The sequence below is a fragment of the Coregonus clupeaformis genome, unplaced genomic scaffold (assembly GCF_020615455.1).
Source record: "Coregonus clupeaformis isolate EN_2021a unplaced genomic scaffold, ASM2061545v1 scaf0234, whole genome shotgun sequence".
NCBI classification, from domain to species: Eukaryota; Metazoa; Chordata; class Actinopteri; order Salmoniformes; family Salmonidae; genus Coregonus; species Coregonus clupeaformis.
This window is the reverse complement of record NW_025533689.1, coordinates 29,606-52,991: the sequence shown is the minus strand read 5'-3', so window position 1 is coordinate 52,991 and position 23,386 is coordinate 29,606. Positions and strand designations below refer to the sequence as shown.

Here is a 23,386-nt window from a genome sequence, read left to right as displayed (position 1 = left end):
CAAGAGTTCGAGGACAAAAGACTCAGCAAAGTGGAGACACTGCGTGCTGCAATATACTACATAAAACACTTACAGAGTCTGTTAGATGTCAACTTGTCCAGTGGTGGTGGGATAGTTGAAATGTCAGCTGGATAGATGCGCAGCCGTGTGCCCGTGCCAAAGATGACAGAATGCAACAGCGACGGCGAATCAAAGAACAGCGACAGTGGAGAGTTGAGTTTCTAGAATTGTGTAAAACGAACTGTACAATATATCATAGCGCACTTCGTTTTATAACATCTGACAGTTTTGACACTCACCACTGCATCCTTTATCATAAAGTTGGTTGGACTTCGCTAAAAACACGTAGGTCACTTCATTATTCTGTGTTTGTTTATAAAGCCTTGCTCAATAAACTACCAATTTACTTAACATCATTGTTGAAATATAGAAACTCGGATTACAACACTAGATCAGTGTTGGTTAATGCTGGAGACTCCACGTGTATCCACAGAGTTGGCTAAATCTGCCTTTTCCAACCAGGCCCATATCATGTGGAATAATCTCCAAGTAATGTTTCATTTGGATGTGTTGTTGTCTCAGGGTCAGTTTAGGAGAAAGGCTAGGGATTTTTACATTGATAAATGTGTTTTTTTTTTAAATTGTTTATGTGTATATAATATTTGCTATTTATTAAATGTTGTGTTTTAAATTGTGTATAATTTTCTTATCTGTATTGTTCCCAGGGCACATTTGCAAATGAGACCTAGGTCTCAATGTGTTTTTCCCTGGTTAAATAAAAGGTAAATAAAATAAATCAGGTTAAAAGTTGCACAATGTTTCACTCATGGAGATAGTGCACCCCAGGCCAGCCCCAGGCATGAGGGTATCTTGGTTTGCCTTTGTAAACCAGTGTGAGGCTTAGAATTACCTTAACCCAAATATCTTTTGCATAGGTACAGTAAGTGGTTTGCACTGCATTGTACATATACAGTGTCATCTCATCACTCTTGAAAACAGGCCACTACAGATATAATTGTGTAGATCTATATTCCTTTTGACATTTTCAATTGTGTCAGTGACTCAGTGTGCCAGTAAAATGATTGGAAAAAAATCCCCAAACTTTTTTTTAGAGAGAATTAATAATGTTTAATCCTCAGTTATTTGACACTGATATGATGAACTGAAAGCAAGTTGATTTGAGTCATCCATCCTTTCAGCATTTTATCTAAATTGTATTTATTTCACCTTTATTTAACCAGGTAAGCCAGTTGAGAACAAGTTCTCATTTATAACTGCGACCTGGCCAAGATAAAGCAAAGCAGTGCGATAAAAACAACAACACAGTTACATATGGGGTAAAACAAACATAAAGTCAAAAATACAACAGAAAATATATATACAGTGTGTGCAAATGTGGCAAGTTATGGAGGTAAGGCAATAAATAGGCCATAGTGCAAAATAATTACAATTAGTATTAACACTGGAATGATAGATGTGCAAGAGATGATGTGCAAATAGAGATACTGGGGTGCAAATTAGCAAAATAAATAACAATATGGGGATGAGGTAGTTGTGTGGGCTAATTTCAGATGGGCTGTGTACAGGTGCAGTGATCGGTAAGGTGTTCTGACAACTAATGCTTAAAGTTAGTGAGGGAGATAAGAGTCTCCAGCTTCAGAGATTTTTGCAGTTCGTTCCAGTCATTGGCAGCAGAGAACTGGAAGGAATGGCGGCCAAAGGAGGTGTTGGCTTTGGGGATGACCAGTGAGATATACCTGCTGGAGCGCATACTACGGGTGGGTGTTGCTATGGTGACCAATGAGCTAAGATAAGGCAGGGATTTGCCTAGCAGTGATTTATAGATGGCCTGGAGCCAGTGGGTTTGGCGACGAATATGTAGTGAGGACCAGGCAACAAGAGCGTACAGGTCACAGTGGTGGGTAGTATATGGGGCTTTGGTGACAAAACGGATGGCACTGTGATAGACTACATCCAATTTGCTGAGTAGAGTGTTGGAGGCTATTTTGTAAATGACATCGCCGAAGTCAAGGATCGGTAGGATAGTCAGTTTTATGAGGGCATGTTTGGCAGCATGAGTGAAGGAGGCTTTGTTGCGAAATAGGAAGCCGATTCTAGATTTAACTTTGGATTGGAGATGCTTAATGTGAGCCTGGAAGGAGAGTTTACAGTCTAACCAGACACCTTGGTATTTGGAGTTGTCCACATACTCTAGGTCAGACCCGTCGAGAGTAGTGATTCTAGGCGGGTGGGCGGGTGCCAGAAGCGTTCGATTGAAGAGCATGCATTTAGTTTTACTTGTGTTTAAGAGCAGTTGGAGGCCACGGAAGGAGTGTTGTATGGCATTGAAGCTCATTTGGAGGTTTGTTAACACAGTGTCCAATGAAGGGCCAGATGTATACAAAATGGTGTCGTCTGCGTAGAGGTGGATCTGAGAATCACCAACAGCAAGAGCGACATCATTGATATACACAGAGAAAAGAGTCGGCCCAAGAATTGAACCCTGTGGCACCCCCATAGAGACGGCCATAGGTCCAGACAACAGGCCCTCCGATTTGACATATTGAACTCTATCTGAGAAGTAGTTGGTGAACCAGGCGAGGCAGTCATTTGAGAAACCAAGGCTATTTAGTCTGCCAATAAGAATGCGGTGGTTGACAGAGTCAAAAGCCTTGGCCAGGTCGATGAAGACGGCTGCACAGTACTGTCTGTTATTGATCGTGGTTATAATATCGTTTAGGACCTTGAGGGTGGCTGAGGTGCACCCATGACCAGCTCGGAAACCGGATTGCATAGCGGAGAAGGTACGGTGGGATTCGAAACGGTCGGTGATCTGTTTGTTAACTTGGCTTTCAAAAACTTTCGAAAGGCAGTGCAGGATGGATATAGGTCTGTAACAGTTTGAATCTAGAGTGTCACCCCCTTTGAAGAGGGGGATGACCGTGGCAGCTTTCCAATCTCTGGGGATCTCAGACGTTATGAAAGAGAGGTTGAACAAGCTAGTAATGGGGCGGCAGGTAGCTTAGTGGTTAAGAGCGTTGTGCCAGTAACCGAAAGGTCGCAGGTTCTAATCCCTGAGCCGACTAGGTGAAATATCTGTCGATGTGCCCTTGAGCAAGGCAGGGGCACATCCAACGCTCCTGTAAGTCGCTCTGGATAAGAGCGTCTGCTAAATGACTAAAATGTAAATGTAATAGGGGTTGCAACAATTTCGGCGGCTAATTTTAGAAAGAAAGGGTCCGGATTGTCTAGCCCAGATGATTTGTAGGGGTCCAGATTTTGCAGCTCTTTCAGAACATTATTTTGATAATAAAATGGACACCATTATCCAGTTGTCACAAACTAACACATTCATAATCTGATATTGCCAGGCAGCCAAGAAAATAAAATACACAGGACTTTGTTGATGCAAACACAACACTACTGTTTTGCTGTAATACATATTGGAGATAAAAACATCATGGAGATGTTATAGATTAATTTAGACCCCCAGTGAAGTCTATTAGACTTCCTGAGTACTTCAAAGCTAGTAACCATCTGAGGGTGTGCAGGAAGTTCTCCATCCTAATAGTCTGTGGAATGCATTAAAAACCCTAAGCACCCGAGAGGAAGCCATCCAACTATTCATTTGTTTACATTTCACACCACTACAGACCTGCAGGGAAGTGGGTGCACGTATATCCTAATTCTCCTTAATAGGAAAACCATAGATACAAATCAATACATCTCTAGCAAAACCACAGAAGAAGAAAAAAAATCACAACAGGTTGGGTACAGGATAGGTTGAATGGGAGACTAGCAGAGTTGAAAGTCAATGAACCATGCTGGCAAGGCAGAATGATTGAAGCATGACATCCTCAATAAAAGGTTGTTTGGCTCTGCAGTGTGAATTAGACCCAATAATTAGCCAAGTGCTGGTACCCTGGTCTTGATGGTTCAGTGGCAGTTTGTAGAGGAGGGAACAGAAGCTACTTATATGAAAGCATGTTCCGTAATGGATGTTTTCTTTTTCTCACTGAGATTTTAATCACAGTCAAACACATTCCTTGGTTGCCTAGTGCTGTGCAATTTATATTTTTCTTGTAGTTACAAAGGGTTTGGATGTGGTTGTAATTATGAATGCAATCCAATGCAAAATAGATTTTATCATTATTGTTTGGCCAAAGAAATGTACACCTTTGTGTACCATACTGCATTTGATGTGCTGGTGTGACAATTCAGTAGCATTCAACTTTCCTTGTCCAAGCTGACTGAGTAAGCCTCCTCTCTCAGTCCAATAGCTGCTTTTCAAATGGGAGTTTCAGGCAGTCGTCATAATCTGAAAGTGTTGGCCAATGATAGGACATTATATGTACCTTGGTAAATGTGTAGTACATGGTTATCTCCATCCCAGTCCCCTGCCTCTCTCGCTCTCAGTGTGGGATTACTATAAATCTTTGGTGGGATATGTATCATTCCAAACACAGACAAACAACAGCAACATCACTTCTCTGGGCCAAACAAGTGAGCATTGACACTAGGCCAGTATCGGCACAGGATAAACACTCTCTGGGGGACAATGACACCGCCATTCTCTCTATCTGATGAAGATCACCCACAACAAGATTATTGGTCCACATCTCCAGAAGATGGCAAGAACAATGAAAACAGGAGTAGGAAGAAAACATAACAAGGAAGTACTAGAACGTTAGATAAATAGGCCTGCTGCCATATAGTAGACTGCACTAGTATCCCAAAGCAACATTCCCAAAGCTCCTGTTCATGATAGCCCATAAAAGCCAGCATACAGCCACACCATACTGAATGAAATAGGGGAATGATATTTAGTCTGATAGTGTTTGTGCAAATAGATGGACAGCAGGGCATGGCTGCCTAAGTGTGTTTATCCTCGTGAGGTGTGTGTGTGTGTGTGTGCGTGTGCGTGTGTGTGAGTCAGCTATGTGTCAGTGATAGGGAGGTTAGATAAGTCTTATCAGCTGAGGTAACATCAGTGCGGGACCACCAGTGGAGGAGCGGTAACGTGTATCGACAGAAACCTCACAGGCCTGGGGCGGAAATGTGAACACTGATGAACGGTGACAGAGAGGAGGGTACAGGGTGCTGGCTGGGTACTGGTTACTGCCCAGAGATAAATATTCTGCACAAGGAGTTGGTGTACCAGATTGCAGTGTTCTTGGAGACACAGATGGCCTTTTCAATCTCTTTAAACAAAATCATATAACTGGACAATCATCTAAATATTATAGTTTGTCTCTCTGCTTATGTTCTGATTGTAGATTTTGAACTGCAGCATTTGCATGCTGAATTCACCTTCAACTTTCACCATAGCTGAGGGTATACTGCCCCCTTCTGGGGATGTTTGGTGTTGCTCTGTGTTTCACAAGTGGTACAATAAACAGACATACATATTTAGGCTAAGACCACTTGGCATTGACATGACAGTTTGGAAGGTGAGGTTGAGCCTGAGGTAATGAGAGATAGACAGAGATTATCCTACATATCAGTCTGGTTTTTCAGAAAACCATTCAACAGAACTGAATAAAACAATGAGACAATGAGACAATAACACACTCATAGTCTTTGTACATAGAGTATATTAAATGATTATTTTACAAACATATTTACAGTGGTGAGAGACAATGAAATCATGACATTGATTGGAATAACTTTTGTTGAAGAGTTATGAAGCAGTGCTCAGTCGTGTGTCTGTTCATGTGTGAAATGGGCTTGATAGCAGTGTGCAAACATCGGAAATAATTCAGTCAGGATGCCCACTACATTTCAAATCAAATCAAATCAAATCAAATCAAATTGTATTGGTCACATGCGCCGAATACAACAGGTGCAGACATTACAGTGAAATGCTTACTTACAGCCCTTAACCAACAGTGCATTTATTTTTAACAAAAAAAGTAAAAATAAAACAACAACAAAAAAAGTGTTGAGAAAAAAAGAGCAGAAATAAAATAAAATAACAGTAGGGAGGCTATATATACAGGGGGGTACCGGTGAAGAGTCAATGTGCGGGGGCACCGGCTAGTTCAGATAGTTGAAGTAATATGTACATGTGGATAGAGTTAAAGTGACTATGCATAAATAATTAACAGAGTAGCAGCAGCGTAAAAAGGATGGGGTGGGGGGGCAGTGCAAATAGTCTGGGTAGCCATGATTAGCTGTTCAGGAGTCTTATGGCTTGGGGGTAGAAGCTGTTGAGAAGTCTTTTGGACCTAGACTTGGCACTCCGGTACCGCTTGCCGTGCGGTAGCAGGGAGAACAGTCTATGACTAGGGTGGCTGGAGTCTTTGACAATTTTGAGGGCCTTCCTCTGACACCGCCTGGTATAGAGGTCCTGGATGGCAGGAAGCTTTTTACACACAGATGCACACTCAGCTCTTGCAAAAGGCTGTCTCTCTCCAGCTCCAACAGGGAGATTTGAAGATTCTTCTCACTCACCTCCTGCCAAAATAAAACATTGGAAAAATTACCTCTTCTACCCACCCACCAACATGAAGCAAAATATCTGAAGTAGGTTGCTTTAGTGCTAGGCTGTGAAATAAACAAGCCAGCACACCCTGTAGCTCTCCAAGACCAGGGTTGGAGATCAAGGATAAAGACACTGAAGGTATTCTCTCTCACCTGTACCAGTACTGTGTTCTGCCACCGTAGCTCACTGTCTGATACCTCGACCCCGTCCCTCTTTGGAGACGAGGGACAGCTGGTTACGTTGGGCTCACTCATCAGTCTACCCAAAGATCCATTCACCCTCTGGATCTGAGACCTCAGGAGGCACGATGACGCCCCCTGTACAGAGTGATGATAAGTGATATGTTTAATATCAACAGGACGGTTTAACAACACTTGTTTGCTTGTAAAGACATAGACATAGATATACAGAGTTTGGAAGCTCAGCTTGAGTTTCCAAGGCATCAAATTCCCATATTAAATTCTAGTTAGGCTGCTCATTTTATTGTTTGGTGCCAACATGGATAACAATTTGCCAAGCTCTGTATCTATATCTATATGTGTAAAACAGTCTCCATCTCACTGTGGTAACTCACCTCTCCTCACCACACCTCTCCTCCCCACTCCTTTGCCCTAGCCCCAGCCCTGGTGCCCACGTTAGCCTGCCTGGCTCTGTTGTCCTCCAGTTTGTGTCGGTACCAGAGCCGGGCCTGCTCCAGAACCTGCAGCCCGGCCCACAGAGAGTCCTTCTCCCTTTCTAAGTCCTTCAGCCTCTTAATCTGAAACAACAAGAAGAGAGATTTATTATCATTTACTATCATAATCAAATCAAATCAAATCAAATCGTATTGGTCACATGCGCCGAATACAACAGGTGCAGACATTACAGTGAAATGCTTACTTACAGCCCTTAACCAACAGTGCATTTATTTTTAACAAAAAAAGTAAAAATAAACCAACAACAAAAAAAAGTGTTGAGAAAAAAAAGAGCAGAAGTAAAATAAAATAACAGTAGGGAGGCTATATATACAGGGGGGTACCGTTGCAGAGTCAATGTGCGGGGGCACCGGCTAGTTGAGGTAGTTGAGGTAATATGTACATGTGGGTAGAGTTAAAGTGACTATGCATAAATAATTAACAGAGTAGCAGCAGCGTAAAAAGGATGGGGTGGGGGGGCAGTGCAAATAGTCCGGGCAGCCATGATTAGCTGTTCAGGAGTCTTATGGCTTGGGGGTAGAAGCTGTTGAGAAGTCTTTTGGACCTAGACTTGGCACTCCGGTACCGCTTGCCGTGCGGTAGCAGAGAGAACAGTCTATGACTAGGGTGGCTGGAGTCTTTGACAATTTTGAGGGCCTTCCTCTGACACCGCCTGGTATAGAGGTCCTGGATGGCAGGAAGCTTGGCCCCAGTGATGTACTGGGCCGTACGCACTACCCTCTGTAGTGCCTTGCGGTCGGAGGCCAAGCAGTTGCCATACCAGGCAGTGATGCAACCAGTCAGGATGCTCTCGATGGTGCAGCTGCAGAATTTTTTTGAGGATCTGAGGACCCATGCCAAATCTTTTCAGTCTCCTTAGGGGGAATAGGCTTTGTCGTGCCCTCTTCACGACTGTCTTGGTGTGTTTGGACCATGATAGTTCGTTGGTGATGTGGACACCAAGGAACTTGAAGCTCTCAACCTGTTCCACTACAGCCCGTCGATGAGAATGGGGGCGTGCTCAGTCCTCTTTTTTTTCCTGTAGTCCACAATCATCTCCTTTGTCTTGGTCACGTTGAGGGAGAGGTTGTTGTCCTGGCACCACACGGCCAGGTCTCTGACCTCCTCCCTATAGGCTGTCTCATCGTTGTCGGTGATCAGGCCTACCACTGTTGTGTCGTCGGCAAACTTAATGATGGTGTTGGAGTCGTGCCTGGCCATGCAGTCATGGGTGAACAGAGAGTACAGGAGGGGACTGAGCACGCACCCCTGAGGGGCCCCCGTGTTGAGGATCAGTGTGGCAGATGTGTTGTTACCTACCCTTACCACCTGGGGGCGGCCTGTCAGGAAGTCCAGGATCCAGTTGCAGAGGGAGGTGTTTAGTCCCAGGATCCTTAGCTTAGTGATGAGCTTAGAGGGCACTATGGTGTTGAATGCTGAGCTGTAGTCAATGAATAGCATTCTCACGTAGGTGTTCCTCTTGTCCAGGTGGGAAAGGGCAGTGTGGAGTGCAATAGAGATTGCATAATCTGTGGATCTGTTGGGGCGGTATGCAAATTGGAGTGGGTCTAGGGTTTCTGGGATAATGCTGTTAATCAAGGCAACATTCAAATTCAATTAGCTTTATTTTCCATATAGGAGATTTGTATTCGGTATAGCTACAAGTATGTTGTGTTGGATATGGAAATAGAGTGTAGATGAGTAACCTACTACGGTGTGACTGGAATACTATCTTTAGGCTTTTGCCAGGAAGCTGTGAGGAGATGGACTAAACATGTGGGAATGTGTCATCGGGGTGGCTGTTGCAATGGAGTCATGCTGCTCTGACGTAGAAGACAAAACATGGATCTGTATCCATGAAACTATAACTACCTCATGAAACAAGGAGTGAATTAAGTAGTTTTAAGCAATGACAAAATGTAACTGTGTGGGCTTATATGTGTAATGAAGCTCCAGATGGAAGCTGGGGGCTACTATGGCTGGTGTCACTCAACACCAACTCAATACAATAGCTTGTGTTTACAACGTTTGGAATTGATTACCTCATTGTAACTCCCTCTCTCATTTCATGTTGAACAGACAGTGAATATCTATAATCACAACTACAGTTTTCTACATAATCCTATGTAAAATAAGCCCATGTGAAATGCACACAACGGCTTCCTGTCTTGATCAACTGACTTTGGTAATATACGGAACATACTGTACAGTACTGTTACTAAGTCAGTCAGTCAGTCAGTCAGTCAGGCAGAGACACGTTGTGCACTCACGCGAGCATATTCTACCTATGAATCTGTCAAACTGAAGCCCTGATAAGTATCAACACACACATGCACACACATGCACATCAACACACACACACACACACACACACACACACACACACACACACACACACACACACACACACACACACACACACACACACACACACAGAGAGAGATCTAAACCACACACAGGTCTCACCCATAGGTAGAAGCGCAGGGCATCAAGGCTGTAGAGGCTGCTCCGGAGAGGGATGATGACCATGGTGTAGGACCCAGGGGCCGGGCACTGAGGGTAGGCCATGGGAGAGCCCTACCTCTGCCAGACCAACAGCCCTCGTGCCCTACACAGCCCTAACACAGCCCTACACAGCCCTAGACTGTTCTACGCTGTCATACGTTGTCCTGCTCAATCCTGCACAGCAGTACAGACAGCGAGGGAACACAGCAGGCCTTGTCTGAATAGGACAGGAACAAATAGAGAGAGAATCTGAGAGAGAGGGTGTGAACAGGAGTGGAAAAGAGGCATGGGTAGTGAACTGTATATTGCCCCGGGGCAAGGTAATGAAAAATTCCACTTCATTGCCATAACTGGTTTATTGACAGATCCACTAGAGGGGACTGAACAAGGCAATGAAAAAAAAGAGGCAGCGACAGAAAACAGAAAACAGGAATTGGAAAAGTGAGGCTGGGGTATTTTTTGGCAGGGGGGATGAGACAGATATGGAGATAGCAGCCTCTTCCCCTATACAACACACTACACCAAAAACATTCCATATTGAAACAGAGGAGTACAGACTGAATGGGTGCAGCCATGCTACGAGGAGTTATCCCTGGTTTCAGGCAAACAGTTTTGGGTTCGTTCTGTTCCAACATGTTATGGAATGTGACTTCACCTGAGCATAGAGATCACACAATGCAAAGTACCGTAAAAGGAGAGTACAGATGTGTACAGTATGCTTAGGTCATTGACTGCTGTCAAACAAGACTGACAAAAAGCTTTAGGCTTACATGATTCTACACTCTTAGAAAAAAGGGTGACAAAAGGGCTCTTTGGCTGTCCCCATAGAATAACCTTTTTTGGTTCCAGGTAGAACCATTTTGGGTTTCATGTAGAACCCTCTGTGGAAAGGGTTCTACATGGAATCCAAAACAGTTCTACTTGGAACCAAAAGGCTTCTACCTGGAACCAACAAGTGTTCTTAAAACGGTTAACCTATGGGGACAGCCAAAGAACCCTTTTAGGTTCAAGATATCACTTTGTTTCTAAGAGTGTATACTAGTATACTGGTATAACTGGTTATGTTTTTAATGTGTCAATTTGTTTTTGAGAGCCTGGTAAGCCTGGTTTAAATATGTAGAACACAGTGTTCATATACAGTCTGAACAGAGCAAATTGACACGGCACACAACACGCTGTCTCTGCCATAGAGAAGAAAATCAATGATTACTATGGAGTTTTGCTGCAGATGCCCATGGCAAAATGTAACCCTGGTCAAAATGTGACCATAGCACAGAGAGCAGTTAGGCCCCATTTCGTTTTTACAATGGTCAAGACAATGTAGCCTTCTGTAAAAGCACATCAATCTAAATCTCCTCTTAATGTCATTTAAATGATGAGTTGAGAGATTGACAGTTCCATAACTACAGCAAAGGCATGTGTAAATAGGCTAATTAGGAGGAGGAATGCTACAGCAAATATAACTATGTGTTCCCAATTTTCAGATGGGTGTGGCACAAAAAATCTGACTTGACGCCTGACAGCATCAGGTTCCTCCCTATACCATACATAGAGTCAATGGGCCCCACCCTACACCATACATAGAGTCAATGGGCCCCACCCTATACCATTCATAGAGTCAATAGGCCCCTCCCTTCCACTTGCTCATCAGATGACGGTGGAAAATGCTGTGAAGCATTGTATCCAGCAGATAGAGATAAAGCTACTTGTTGTAACAGTAGTGCCTGTTCACTGCTGGTAGTGGCTAGTTCACAGATCACATTTTCTAACGTTCTAAATAAGGTTGGGCCCTTTTCCAACCACTTGGGGGCAGTATAAGAGTAAAATTTAGTGCAGTCTGGTTCAGTTGGTTCAATGCCAATCTAAGATTTCTCAGGATAAAAAAAACTGTCAAAGGTATTGCAGCTACATCATGGGAGATTCCTAAATCTATATGACAGGATCTAAGTCAACTCAGGAGGACTTGTTCTGGAGATCTCGAGGACAGGGTCTTTAATATCTAACTCACATATCATAATGCTAAAACTAAAATCAACCAGAGTCAGTCTAGATCAAAACAACAAGGATTAAGCTGACACGTCATTGGGCTATGCCCTAAAATCGTAGAAATGTCAGGCTAAAGAGAACCCTTGACTTTGTGTCACGCTATGTGCTGTAGGACTCCAGCAAGATAAACAACATAACTCTGGTCTGCACCGTAGAAATCAAATCAAAGTTTAGCATACATAGATTTGCAGATGTTATCGCAGGTGCAGCGAAAAGCTTGTGTTTCTACCTCCAACAGTGTAGTAATACCAAGCTATACAAGACAATACGCACATAATCCAAAAATCTAAAATATCAGAACGAGCAATGTCAGAGTCCGTAACATACAGCATATATATATATATATATATATATATATATATATATATATATATATATATATATATATATATATATACCGTATAATGGTGTGTATAGACAGTATGGACAGTATATGAATAGAAAAGGTGTGTATACCAGTAGTTACAGTATATAGGATAGTATATAGGATGAGCCTTGACTAGAATACAGTATATGCATATAAAGTGGGTAAAACAGTATGTAAACATTATTAAAATGACTCTATGTACATAGGGCAGGATAGAGTACCGGGTGGTAGCTGGCTAGTAACAGTGACTAAGGTTCAGGGCAGGGTACTGGGCGGAGGCCAGCTAGTGGTGACTGTTTTAACAGTCTGATGGCCTGGAGATAGAAGCTGTTTCTCAGTCTCTCTGTCCCAGCTTTGATGCACCTGTCCTGTCTCCGCCTTCTAGGTGGCAGCGGGGTGAACAAGCCGTGGCTCGGGTGGCTGAGGTCCTTGATGATCTTCTTGGCCTTCCTATGACACCGGGTGCTGTAGATGTCCTGGAGGGCAGGCAGTGTGCCCCCCGGTGATGCATTGGGCTGACCGCACCACCTTCTGGAGAGCCCTGCGGTTATGGATGGTGCAATTTCCGTAATAGGCAGTGATACAGCCTGTCAGGATGCTCTCAATGGTGCATCTGTAGAAATTTGTAATCAGGCCTACCACTGTTGTGTCGTCAGCAAACTTGATGATTGAGTTGGAGATGTGCGTTGCCACGCAGTCATGGGTGAACAAGGAGCACAGGAGGGGGCTGAGCATGCACCCCTGTGGGGTCCCCTTGTTGAGGATCAGCGTGGCGGAAGAGACCCCTAATTAAATCATAGCCTCAGGGCTTAAACAGTTCTCTCTTGCCCTAAAGCTAAGATAAAAACAAGAGTATGAAACTCAAGCTGTCTTGATGATGACTTACCCTTTGGCTTTGTAGGCTTTTTCTCTGGCTTTTCTACTTTACTTGTTACCAAACATTATTGTTACCAAACCCAAAAAGCTTTTAAACGTGCTGTTTGTTGACGAGTGCTTTGATGAATGCATTAGCACAATAACACACCACTACTCCCCAAGTCCTCATCATAGTAGAGACTTCTGTCCACTACCTCTACTTAGTGATTTAGAATGGGCCCCTGCTTCCTGTATAGCTCTCTCAAACAAGCACATACAGTTTCCAAACATAAATACACACAATCAACCACAGAGGTATGCACAGACGTGCACACGAACATGCCATTGGTCAAACCCCCAAGGACCTATCTGATCTTGAATCCCCAGTCAGTCCTCCATTGTAATAGAGCTCACTCAGGGTCTCTTTAACAGAGGTATAATTGAAACATAATTCTGGAGCAGATAGCCAGACATCTCCTACCCAGCCCTGCTCACTGCTAAAGGCCCATTGTTCCAGAGAGAAGGTCCGTGGAGTCCTACACAAACAACCCCATGTAATGACCTTGGCTACATCGCAGTGAAGCGAGCCATGAGACAGGAGGGGGGCAGTCTGGGAGGGGAAGAATCTCTTCTCTCTCTCTCTCTCTCTCTCTCTCTCTCTCTCTCTCTCTCTCTCTCTCTCTCTCTCTCTCTCTCTCTCTCTCTCTCTCTCTCTCTCTCTCACTCTCTCTCTCCCTCTCTCTCTTTCAGTCAGGTTCATAGGATCAGACTCACTCCAGACCAGAGCAGTTTTAATGGAGCAGAGCCCACGTGGCCCAGCTACCATCAACACCCTTGCTCCCATAACAGTTGAGCGGACCCCAGCACAGGGTCTTTCTGCCCACCTCCCCAATGTTTCCCCTTACAGGAGACACTCAGTTATCTGGACGTCTCTATTATTTTAACCCAAGGGTGTCAAACTCATTCCATGGAGGGCCTAGTGTTTGCTGGTTTTTGGGTTTCCCTTTCAATTAAGACCTAGACAACCAGGTGAGGGGAGCTCTTTGCTAATTAGCGATCTTAATTAAGAAATTAAGTATACAGGAGGAGCGAAAACCTGCAGACACTCGGCCCTCCGTGGAATGAGTTTGACACATGCTTTAACCCATCAAGCCTCACCATCACTGTTGCCCAGCAGTTCAAGCAAACTCCATCCAGCTGGAGTAGAGTGTCCTTGCTTGTTGCACGCACAACCTCACTCACATGTGCTCACATGCTTACACATTCACACACAGGCCTTATATAATGTGACCAGATGTAAACAGATGGGGTCCAGATGAAGATAAGGACAAAAACACACCACAGGAACCATAACAGCATTTCACCTTACCTCGAAAAGACCATAAACAGACATGCTATTCAAGGCTAGTATGCGTGAGAGCATTTGGGTCTGAAATGTACAAATTTAGCCTAAAACCAATATTTTGGCACATTACAGTGCCTTGCAAAAGTATTCATCCCCCTTGGCGTTTTTCCTATTTTGTTGCATTACAACATGTAATTTAAATTGATTTTTATTTGGATTTCATGTAATGGACATACACAAAATAGTCCAAATTGGTGAAGTGAAATGAAAAAAATAACTTGTTTCAAAAAATGCTAAAAAATAAATAACGGAAAAGTGGTGCGTGCATATGTATTCACCCCCTTTGCTATGAAGCCCCTAAATAAGATCTGGTGCAACCAATTACCTTCAGAAGTCACATAATTAGTTAAATAAAGTCCACCTGTGTGCAATCTAAGTGTCACATGATCTCAGTATATATACACCTGTTCTGAAAGGCCCCAGAGTCTGCAACACCACTAAGCAAGGGGCACCACCAAGCAAGCGGCAGCATGAAGACCAAGGAGCTCTCCAAACAGGTCAGGGACAAAGTTGTGGAGAAGTACTGAACATCCCACGGAGCACCATTAAATCCATTATAAAAAATTGAAAGAATATGGCAACACAACAAACCTGCCAAGAGAGGGCCGCCCACCAAAACTCACGGACCAGGCAAGGAGGGCATTAATCAGAGAGGCAGTAAAGAGACCAAAGATAACCCTGAAGGAGCTGCAAAGCTCCACAGCGGAGATTGGAGTATCTGTCCATAGGACCACTTTAAGCCGTACACTCCACAGAGCTGGGCTTTACGGGAGAGTGGCCAGAAAAAAGCCATTGCTTAAAGTAAAAAATAAGCAAACATGGTTGGTGCTCGCCAAAAGGCATGCGGGAGACTCCCCAAACATATGGAAGAAGGTACTCTGGTCAGATGAGACTAAAATTGAGCTTTTTGGCCATCAAGGAAAATGTCTGGCGCAAACCCAACACCTCTCAACACCCCGAGAACACCATCCCCACAGTGAAGCATGGTGGTGGCAGCATCATGCTGTGGGGATGTTTTTCATCGGCAGAGATTGGTAAACTGGTCAGAATTGAAGGAATGATGGATGGCGCTAAATACAGGGAAATTCTTGAGGGAAACCTGTTTCAGTCTTCCAGAGATTTGAAACTGGGACGGAGGTTCACCTTCCAGCAGGACAATGACCCTAAGCATACTGCTAAAGCAACATTTGAGTGGTTTAAGGGGAAATATTTAAATGTCTTGGAATGGCCTAGTCAAAGCCCAGATTATTATCCAATTGAGAATCTGTGGTATGACTTAAAGATTGCTGTACACCAGCAGAACCCATTCAACTTGAAGGAGCTGGAGCAGTTTTACCTTGAAGAATGGGCAAAAATCCCAGTGGCTAGATGTGCCAAGCCTATAGAGACATGCCCCAAGAGACTTGCAGCTGTAATTGCTGCAAAAGGTGGCTCTACAAATTATTGACTTTGGGGGGGGGGGTAAATAGTTATGCACACTCAAGTTTTCAGTTTTTTTGTCTTATTTCTTGTTGTTTCAAAGTGGTAGGCATGTTGTGTAAATCAAATTATACAAACCCCCCAAAAATCAATTTAAATTCCAGGTTGTAAGGCAACAAAATAGGAAAAATGCCAAGGGGGTGATTACTTTCGCAAGCCATTAGGACGAAAACAAAGGATAGAGTTACCTCCTTGCCCCACCGACCAGAACACATTTACTGGAAAAAACACCTTACAAAGAGCAGGGACCTCATGACCTTAAACCACAGACACACTCTGAAAAAAATAGACGACTCTGTACCCTAAATACACAGACACACACACCTAGACACGTACAGTGGGGAAAAAAAGTATTTAGTCAGCCACCAATTGTGCAAGTTCTCCCACTTAAGAGAGGCCTGTAATTTTCATCATAGGTACACGTCAACTATGACAGACAAATTGAGATTTTCTTTTCCAGAAAATCACATTGTAGGATTTTTAATGAATGTATTTGCAAATTATGGTGGAAAATAAGTATTTGGTCATCTACAAACAAACAATATTTCTGTCTCTCACAGACCTGTAACTTCTTATTAAGAGGCTCCTCTGTCCTCCACTCGTTACCTGTATTAATGGCACCTGTTTGAACTTGTTATCAGTATAAAAGACACCTGTCCACAACCTCAAACAGTCATACTCCAAACTCCACTATGGCCAAGACCAAAGAGCTGTCAAAGGACACCAGAAACAAAATTGTAGACCTGCACCAGGCTGGGAAGACTGAATCTGCAATAGGTAAGCAGCTTGGTTTGAATAAATCAACTGTGGGAGCAATTACTAGGAAATGGAAGACATACAAGACCACTGATAATCTCCCTCGATCTGGGGCTCCACGCAAGATCTCACCCCGTGGGGTCAAAATGATCACAAGAACGGTGAGCAAAAATCCCAGAACCACACGGGGGGACCTAGTGAATGAGCTGGGACCAAAGTAACAAAGCCTACCATCAGTAACACACTACGCCGCCAGGGACTCAAATCCTGCAGTGCAAGATGTGTCCCCCTGCTTAAGCCAGTACATGTCCAGGCCCGTCTGAAGTTTGCTAGAGTGCATTTGGATGATCCAGAAGAGGATTGGGAGAATGTCATATGGTCAGATGAAACCAAAATAGAACTTTTTGGTAAAAACTCAACTCGTCGTGTTTGGAGGACAAAGAATGCTGAGTTGCATCCAAAGAACACCATACCTACTGTGAAGCATGGGGGTGGAAACATCATGCTTTGGGGCTGTTTTCTGCAAAGGGACCAGGACGACTGATCTGTGTAAAGGAAAGAATGAATGGGGCCATGTATCGTGAGATTTTGAGTGAAAACCTCCTTCCATCAGCAAGGGCATTGAAGATGAAACATGGCTGGGTCTTTCAGCATGACAATGATCCCAAACACACCGCCCGGGCAACGAAGGAGTGGCTTCGTAAGAAGCATTTCAAGGTCCTGGAGTGGCCTAGCCAGTCTCCAGATCTCAACCCCATAGAAAATCTTTGGAGGGAGTTGAAAGTCCGTGTTGCCCAGCGACAGCCCCAAAACATCACTGCTCTAGAGGAGATCTGCATGGAGGAATGGGCCAAAATACCAGCAACAGTGTGTGAAAACCTTGTGAAGACTTACAGAAAACATTTGACCTGTGTCATTGCCAACAAAGGGTATATAACAAAGTATTGAGAAACTTTTGTTATTGACCAAATACTTATTTTCCACCATAATTTGCAAATACATTCATTAAAAATCCTACAATGTGATTTTCTGGAGAAAAAAAATCTCAATTTGTCTGTCATAGTTGACGTGTACCTACGATGAAAAGTCCAGGCCTCTCTCATCTTTTTAAGTGGGAGAACTTGCACAATTGGTGGCTGACTAAATACTTTTTTTCCCCACTGTATGTGGCTGAATTTTGAGGGAGTATGATATTGAGCCTTGGGGAGACAGAAACTGACAGGTAGTAGTCTTATAGTACTCTTATATTTTCAGTTAATCGACGGTAGCAGCAGGCATGTCACTTCTGGAATCTGACAGCCTGCCTCCCTTCTTTCCCTGCAGCCAAAGTCTGATGATGTGGTATCACTATCAGGACCACATAAGAGCCAGCAAAGGCAGTGAATGTCCTCATTTGTAGGAGAATCTTTAGAATTTCCTGAAAATAGTGTGCTAAACCATTTTAATATTATGGGGTGCCCTGAATTGTTGACAACCAACAAATGAAACCCCATGTGCTTCTGATACTAGCATGTGGGACATAGTCTCCATGAGCGTATAAACTGATACTTTCTGTAGTATCTGTGAGCCTTGGTTAATTCTGTCAGAAGGGCATGTGAAACCTCCTACACCTGTGAACTGAGGTCCTCCTCTCTGTGGTTCTCCACTTCCTCATACTATAGACTTCCTGTAGAAATGAAACTGTGTCCTCTGCACTGCCTCATACACTCTGTCATACAGTGAGGGAAAAAAAGTATTTGATCCTCTGCTGATTTTGTACGTTTGCCCACTGACAAAGAAATGATCAGTCTATAATTTTAATGGTAGGTTTATTTGAACAGTGAGAGACAGAATAACAACAAATAAATCCAGAAAAACGCATGTCAAAAATGTTATAAATTGATTTGCATTTTAATTAGGGAAATAAGTATTTGACCCCTCTGCAAAACATGACTTAGTACTTGGTGGCAAAACCCTTGTTGGCAATCACAGAGGTCAGACGTTTCTTGTAGTTGGCCACCAGGTTTGCACACATCTCAGGAGGGATTTTGTCCCACTCATCTTCGCAGATCTTCTCCAAGTCATTAAGGTTTCGAGGCTGATGTTTGGCAACTCAAACCTTCAGCTCCCTCCACAGATTTTCTATGGGATTAAGGTCTGGAGACTGGCTAGGCCACTCCAGGACCTTAATGGGCTTCTTCTTGAACCACTCCTTTGTTGCCTTGGCCATGTGTTTTTTGTCGTTGTCATGCTGGAATAAAAAAGGAGGTTAGTGGCACCTTAATTGTCTCTGGCCCCCTCCCAGTTAGGGGAAGTGACGAGCTCTACAGCAGAGTCTCAGCACTCAATCGCTGGTTGAAAACTGTTTTCTGCCCCTCCCAAAAGATAACATTTGTGGATAATTGGCCCTCTTTCTGGGACTCACCCACAAACAGGATCAAGCCTGACCTGCTGAGGAGGACGACTCCATCCTAGCTGGAGGGGTGCTCTCCTCTTATCTACCAACATAGATAGGGCTCTAACTCCTCTAGCCCCACAGTGAAATAGGGTGCAGGCCAGGCAGCAGGCTGTTAGCCAACCTGCCAGCTTAGTGGAGTCTGCCAATAGCATAGTCAGTGTAGTCAGCTCAGCCATACCCATTGAGACTGTGTCTGTGCCTCGACCTAGGTTGGGCAAAACTAAACATGGTGGTGTTCACCCTAGCAATCTTATTAGGATAAAGACCTCCTCCATTCCTGCCATTATTGAAAGAGATCGTGACACCTCACATCTCAAAATAGGGTTACTTAATGTTAGATCCCTCACTTCAAAGGCAGTCATAGTCAATGAACTAATCACTGATCAAATCTTGATGTGATTGGCCTGACTGAAACATGGCTTGAGCCTGATGAATTTGCTGTGTTAAATGAGGCCTCACCTCCTGGTTACACTAGTGACCATATTCCCCGTGCATCCCGCAAAGGCGGAGGTGTTGCTAACATTTACGATAGCAAATTTCAATTTACAAAAAAAAATGACGTTTTCATCTTTCGAGCTTCTAGTCATGAAATCTATGCAGCCTACTCAATCACTTTTTATAGCTACTGTTTACAGGCCTCCTGGGCCATATACAGCGTTCCTCTCTGAGTTTCCTGAATTCCTATCAGACCTTGTAGTCATAGCAGATCATATTCTAATTTTTGGTGATTTTAATATTCACATGGAGAAGTCCACAGACCCACTCCAAAAGTCTTTCGGAGCCATTATCGACTCAGTGGGTTTTGTCCAACATGTCTCTGGACCTACTCACTGCCACAGTCATACTCTGGACCTAGTTTTGTCCCATGGAATAAATGTTGTAGATCTTAATGTTTTTCCACAAAATCCTGGACTATCGGACCACCATTTTATTACGTTTGCAATCGCAACAAATAATCTGCTCAGACCCCAACCAAGGAGCATCAAAAGTCGTAGCTGATAAATTCTCAGACAACACAAAAATTCATTGATGCCCTTCCAGACTCCTTCTGCCTACCCAAGGACGTCCAGAGGACAAAAATCAGTTAACCACTTAACTGAGGAACTCAATTTAACCTTGCGCAATACCCTAGATGCAGTTGCACCCCTAAAAACGAAAAACATTTGTCATAAGAAACTAGCTCCCTGGTATACAGAAAATACCCGAGCCTTGAAGCAAGCTTCCAGGAAATTGGAACGGAAATGGCGCCACACCAAACTGGAAGTCTTCCGACTAGCTTGGAAAGACAGTACCGTGCAGTACCGAAGAGCCCTCACTGCTGCTCGATCATCCTACTTTTCCAAATTAATCGAGGAAAATAAGAACAATCCAAAATTTCTTTTTGATACTGTTGCAAAGCTAACTAAAAAGCAGCATTCCCCAAGAGAGGATGGTTTTCACTCTCAGCAGTGATAAATTCATGAACTTCTTTGAGGAAAAAGATCATGACCATTAGAAAGCAAATTACGGACTCCTCTTTGAATTGCGTATTCCTCCAGGGCTTAGCTGTCCTGGATCTGCGCTGATTTGGCGAGGGCCTGGGATCGGGAGAGACACTTAAGTGTTTTAGTACTATATCTCTTGACACAAATGATGAAAATAATCATGGCCCCTAAACCTTCAAGCTGCATACTGGATCCTATTCTCAAAACTGCTGAAGGAGCTGCTTCCTGTGCTTGGCCCTCCTATGTTGAACATAATAAACAGCTCTCTATCCACCGGATGTGTACCAAACTCACTAAAAGTGGCAGTGATAAAGCCTCTCTTGAAAAAGCCAAACCTTGACCCGGAAAATATAAAAACCATCGGCCTATATCGAATCTTCCATTCCTCTCAAAAAATTTTAGAAAAAGCTGTTGCGCAGCAACTCACTGCCTTTCTGAAGACAAACAATGTATACGAAATGCTTCAGTCTGGTTTTAGACCCCATCATAGCACTGAGACTGCACTTGTGAAGGTGGTAAATGACCTTTTAATGGCGTCAGACCGAGGCTCTGCATCTGTCCTCGTGCTACTAGACCCTAGTGCCGCCTTTGACACCATCGATCACCACATTCTTTTGGAGAGACTGAAACCCAAATTGGTCTACACGGACAAGTTCTGGCCTGGTTTAGATCCTACCTGTCGGAAAGATATCAGTTTGTCTCTGTGAATGGTCTGTCCTCCGACAAATCAACTGTACTTAATTCGGTGTTCCTCAAGGTTCCGTTTAGGACCACTATTGTTTTCACTATATATTTTACCTCTTGGGGATGTTATTCGAAAACATAATGTTAACTTTCACTGCTATGCGCGGATGACACACAGCTGTACATTTCAATGAAGCATGGTGAAGCCCCCAAAATTGCCCTCGCTAGAAGCCTGTGTTTCAGACATAAGGAAGTGGATGGCTGAAAACTTTTTACTTTTAACCTCGGACAAAACAGAGATGCTTGTTCTAGGTCCCAAGAAACAAAGAGATCTTCTGTTAAATCTGACAATTAATCTTGATGGTTGTAAAGTCGTCTCAAATAAAACTGTGAAGGACCCAGGCGTTACTCTTGACCCTGATCTCTCTTTTGACGAACATATCAAGACTGTTTCAAGGACAGCTTTTTTCCATCTACGTAACATTGCAAAATCAGAAATTTTCTGTCCAAAAATGATGCAGAAAAATTGATCCATGCATTTGTTACTTCTAGATTGGACTACTGCAATGCTCTATTTTCCGGCTACCCGGATAAAGCACTAAATAAACTTCAGTTAGTGCTAAATACGGCTGTAGAATCCTGACTAGAACCAAGAAATTTGATCATATTACTCCAGTGCTAGCTTCCCTACACTGGCTTCCTGTTAAGGCAAGGGCTGATTTCAAGGTTTTACTGTTAACCTATAAAGCGTTACATGGGCTTGCTCCTACCTATCTTTCCGAGTTGGTCTGCCGTACATACCAATACGTACGCTACGGTCACAAGACGCAGGCCTCCTAATTGTCCCTAATTTCTAAGCAAACAGCGGGGAGGCAGGGCTTTCTCCTATAGATCTCCATTTTTATGGAACAGTCTGCCTACCCATGTGAGAGACGCAGACTCGGTCTCAACCTTTAAGTCTTTACTGAAGACTTATCTCTTCAGTAGGTCATATGATTGAGTGTAGTCTGGCCCAGGAGTGTGAAGGTGAACGGAAAGGCTGGAGCAACGAACAGCCCTTGCTGTCTCTGCCAGGCCGGTTCCCCTCTCCACTGGGGTTCTCTGCCTCTAACCCTGTTGCAGGGGCTGAGTCACTGGCTTGCTGGTGCTCTTTCTCATGCCGTCCCCTGGGAGGGGTAGGCGCCACCTGAGGGGTGGAGTTACTGACGTGATTTGTTCGGCTGGCGCCCCTGGTTTAGTGCTGGGTGAGACCTCTGTGGGCTATACTCGGCCTTGTCTCAGGATTGTGTTGGTGGCTGTGGGGGATATCCCTCTAGTGGTGCGGGGCTGTGCTTTAGGCGGAGTGGGTGGGGTTATTCTTGTTTGTGGGTCCGGGGTTTCTGGTGGGGCCACAGTGGACCGTTTTTGTGTGGGGCTGGGGCAGTATAGTTGGAATGGTATCAAATTCATCAAATTCATCAAATTCATCAAACACATGGTATACCCATCCACGACCGATTTTCAATGCCCTGGCTGAGGGAAGGAGGTTCTCACCCAATATTTGAAGTTGTCCTGTCACCTTAGCAGAAAAACACCCCCAAAGCATAATGTTTCCACCTCCATGTTTGATGGTGGGGTGGTGTTCTTGGGGTCATAGGCAGCATTCCTCCTCCTCCAAACACGGCGAGTTGAGTTGATGCCAAAGAGCTCCATTTTGGTCTCATCTGACCACAACACTTTCACCCAGTTCTCCTCTGAATCATTCAGATGTTCATTGGCAAACTTCAGACGGGCCTGTATATGTGCGACCTTGTGGAAGCTGCAGGATTTCAGTCCTTCACGGCGTAGTGTGTTACCAATTGTTTTCTTGGTGACTATGGTCCCAGCTGCCTTGAGATCATTGACAAGATCCTCCCGTGTAGTTCTGGGCTGATTCCTCACCGTTCTCATGATCATTGCAACTCCACGAGGTGAGCTCTTGCATGGAGGCCCAGGCCGAGGGAGATTGACAGTTATTTTGTGTTTCTTCCATTTGTGAATAATCGCACCAACTGTTGTCACCTTCTTGTGTAGGTCTACAATCTTGTCCCTGACATCCTTGGAGAGCTCTTTGGTCTTGGCTATGGTGGAGAGTTTGGAATCTGATTGATTGATTGCTTCTGTGGACAGGTGTCTTTTATAAAGGTAACAAACTGAGATTAGGAGCACTCCCTTTAAGAGTGTGCTCCTAA

At 43.9% G+C, this 23,386-nt stretch overlaps 1 protein-coding gene across 1 annotated transcript; it reads right to left on the bottom strand.

The window, feature by feature from the left end:
* Positions 1-5,414: 5,414 nt before the first annotated feature.
* On the bottom strand, positions 5,415-9,726 carry LOC121543976 (suppressor APC domain-containing protein 1-like). The gene is made up of 4 exons (XM_041854100.2): positions 9,625-9,726; positions 7,074-7,241; positions 6,637-6,801; positions 5,415-5,462 (listed from the first exon to the last, which is right to left on the bottom strand). Exons 1-4 carry the CDS (start codon positions 9,724-9,726, stop codon positions 5,415-5,417), a joined length of 483 nt encoding a protein of 160 aa, XP_041710034.2.
* Between the last annotated feature and the right edge of the window lie 13,660 nt (positions 9,727-23,386).

Coding starts and splice junctions, on each gene's coding strand:
- LOC121543976 (XM_041854100.2), bottom strand. CDS start 9,726: ATGGCCTACCCTCAGTGCCCGGCCCCTGGGTCCTACACCATGGTCATC. Junction 7,242..9,624: donor CCCTGCGCTTCTACCTATGG/GTGAGACCTGTG, acceptor TTGTTGTTTCAG/ATTAAGAGGCTGAAGGACTT. Junction 5,463..6,636: donor AGAACACAGTACTGGTACAG/GTGAGAGAGAAT, acceptor TCATTACCTCAG/GCTCAACCTCACCTTCCAAA.